The sequence below is a fragment of the Poecilia reticulata genome, linkage group LG7 (assembly GCF_000633615.1).
Source record: "Poecilia reticulata strain Guanapo linkage group LG7, Guppy_female_1.0+MT, whole genome shotgun sequence".
NCBI classification, from domain to species: domain Eukaryota; kingdom Metazoa; phylum Chordata; class Actinopteri; order Cyprinodontiformes; family Poeciliidae; genus Poecilia; species Poecilia reticulata.
The window spans coordinates 5,595,358-5,598,214 of NC_024337.1; the positions used below are offsets into that span (position 1 = coordinate 5,595,358).

At 40.7% G+C, this 2,857-nt stretch overlaps 1 protein-coding gene across 1 annotated transcript in view; it reads right to left on the reverse strand.

The window, feature by feature from the left end:
• Positions 1-212: 212 nt before the first annotated feature.
• Positions 213-2,857, reverse strand: part of otud3 (OTU deubiquitinase 3) — an 8,896-nt gene continuing 6,251 nt past the window's right edge. Inside the window, exons 3-6 of the mRNA XM_008413028.2 lie at positions 2,575-2,687; positions 2,332-2,454; positions 1,209-1,341; positions 213-493 (exon numbers count right to left, since the gene is read on the reverse strand). Coding sequence (XP_008411250.1) covers positions 228-493; positions 1,209-1,341; positions 2,332-2,454; positions 2,575-2,687 — 635 coding nt within the window. The 3' untranslated portion in view covers positions 213-227. The remainder of the gene's footprint in view (positions 494-1,208; positions 1,342-2,331; positions 2,455-2,574; positions 2,688-2,857) is intronic.

Consider the following 2,857-nt stretch of genomic DNA (forward strand, 5'->3'; position numbering starts at 1 on the left):
TGATATTCTGTGTCTATGAGATTGGTTTTGAAATATAACATGCTTCACTTTCATAACCTGCTTATATCAACACACAACGCAAATGTCAATGGAAAAAATATTACTTTTACAAATCTGCACAGCATTTTCAATGTTATTTTAATCTCATCAATATTCACAACATATTAAATATCCCAGCTTTTYTTATTTATATCATTTTATATCATGTATCTTAAGTATTTCAGTTTTTAAAGAAAATTACTTATTTTCTTATTTGAAAAGAAAAAAAAGAAGAAAAAAGCAGTACATCCCATCCATGAAAATACCTTGGGCTTTTGGACATCGCTGCCCTCTCCTGGCTTGTTATGCTCACTGCAGTCTGTGGCTTCGACTCTGCAGGTTGAACAGGACTCCGATGTGCATTTGCCCTGGCACAGCTGGCTAAGCGACGAACCAGCGAGCCATTCAGCATTTATTGTTGCTGCACTTAGCTGTAGCAGGTTCTCCTCATCACCTGAAGAACGGGGGAGGAAACTCCATGATCTGTTACGTTCACACAGAGTTGCCACCTTTCAGAAATTAAAATAAGAGATGCCTGCCGTGGCCCGTGTCGACCTTCTCTCATAGGGAGAAATGGCCGCTGCAGTGATGGACATTATTTTATGGGAATGTTTTTTGTAAAAAAAAAAAAAGAAGAAAAAAAAAGTGTTTTTTCAGTGTTTTACACTTAAAGAATGAAAAAATGTAACAAAAAAACCCCAGCAATATTTCATCATTTGACATACCAAGTGACATTGTTCAGCCTTCAATATGYGTCTTCCCTCTCACGTCTGTATTTTAAAAGAGATTTTGCTTCCAAGAACGTGGTGAAGAATCGGGTAGAGGACGTTTTAAAAAGACGCGGGTTGATAACACCTCACCGCGGCTGCGTAGTGTCCATCTCTAGGCAACCGTGACAACAGCGTCGGTCCGCAGCGTTCTGGGCGGTCCTTTGTAGCTCCCGCCACTACAATTTAATTGACCTTAATATTTCCTGTGTTTGTGTTGATATATGTGTGATACTCGTGACATTTTATAGAAATATGGAACAAATCGCATCCCGTCAATACGGGACGCAACATTTAACAGCCAAATACGGGACAATTCTGTATTTTACGGGACGGGTGGCAACACCTCATACATACAACAAGCAGCATCTAAGAGCAGCTAAAGTTTTATTAGCTACTAACCCTGGATTCCCCGGTTCTTGATGGAGCTCAGGATCACGTTTTCCTCTTCACACGCTGTCGGCAAGGGTTCCTTTTGTCTTTCTCTTTGACCGTCTCCAAACACACGCTGCTGGCTGTGGGAGTTCTGCAGGGTCTGGAAACCGTGAAAGCATCTCAGTTAGCAAGGCATTAGAACAGGTGCAATCTGTATACATCTCCCCAGCTGCCCCGGCTCCAGAGGAATTTAGCAGGCTTATTTTGGAGGGGCAGAGTAAACGAGCTTTTGTTTTAATATAAATACTTGAACCTTTATGTAACCTTTGGTATGTGTTTGGTATAAAAAAAACAAAAAAACAATAAGGATGTAAACACTGACATGTATAAAATGTTGAGTAATTATGCTYAAATTTGCATAAACATTAGTTCATACGTCACAGAAATCTAAGGGATCCAATCTCTGAAGTCTTTATTTAAATGCAAAATCAGTTTACTCAAGTAAGAGTATACACAATATTGCTCAAGTAAAAGAAAAAAAAATACMKTGGAGTAAAACTACTMTAAGTACTGTTTTTCCTCAAAAAGTTACTCAAGTAAATATAACCAGTGCCACCCGCTTTTGAACACAKGTAACAATATCGGAAGCCTATTCTTGTTAACAAGCTTAATGMGATATATTGGCATTAGCTAGTCATCCTTTAGCTAACGTAACCTGCATGATGCAGCCAACAGCATTACTCGACACACCTGGTTAGTTTGGGGGGAAAAGCAATGCAAAGTTCTTTGGCTTTTGCTGGTTTGCTCCCATGACTCTAACACACAACGGTGTGCCGTTCTGCCCAGCAGCATGTCTCAGTCACTGCCCCGCCAGCATCTAGCGGTTATGTTACGTTTAAAGGCGGCTTGGAAAAACATGTTACGACATGTTAACAATGGATTAAACAGTTGACAGGACTGAAAAAAGTGCAGGAGACCAAGAGCACAGCTACGGGAAGAGAGGGAGCAGGTGAGATCTCGACAGGTCATCCTGAGTTAGACTCCYGTTACACGGTTCCTTTGCCGCGTGTCTTTTCCCCCTTCCTGTCGGACTACTGTCAAATAAAGGTGACACTAGAAACTCCTAAAAAGTATAAAATAAAGCAACTACCTCAATGCGTAGCTGTGCAGGACTCTCAGAGTTGTCTCCGACTCGCCGCACGCTGTCATAGTGATCTCCGTATCGGTAGGCGATGTGTAGCTCTCTACACACTTGCTTCTCGACACCATTTATCTGCCAAGATGACATGACTAATGAACTGGTGAAATACAGGTGCGTTGGTGTCCCATGGTTAATAYAGCATGAGCTCATGTGATGTCATTTGATTGCCTCATCCTGTGGTTTGATCCCTACCTCCCAAAGTGGGGCGTTTAGCTGATGAATGACCACTTTCACTTGCTGACTGCGAGCAAAAGCTACGATAGCGTCATTGCCRGCAAAGGTACCGGACTGGGCGAGATTGGACACTGGAGGAAAAGACAAGAATAAGTTAGTTTTTATACATTTAAAAAGCTATATTACAACTATATAATATAAATCACTGTTTTATGTAAAATGTCCTCTCACATAGAATTGATGAATTACCTATATTTGACTAGAAATGTAGCTAATTAAACATAAAAATTGTTCAATTCAT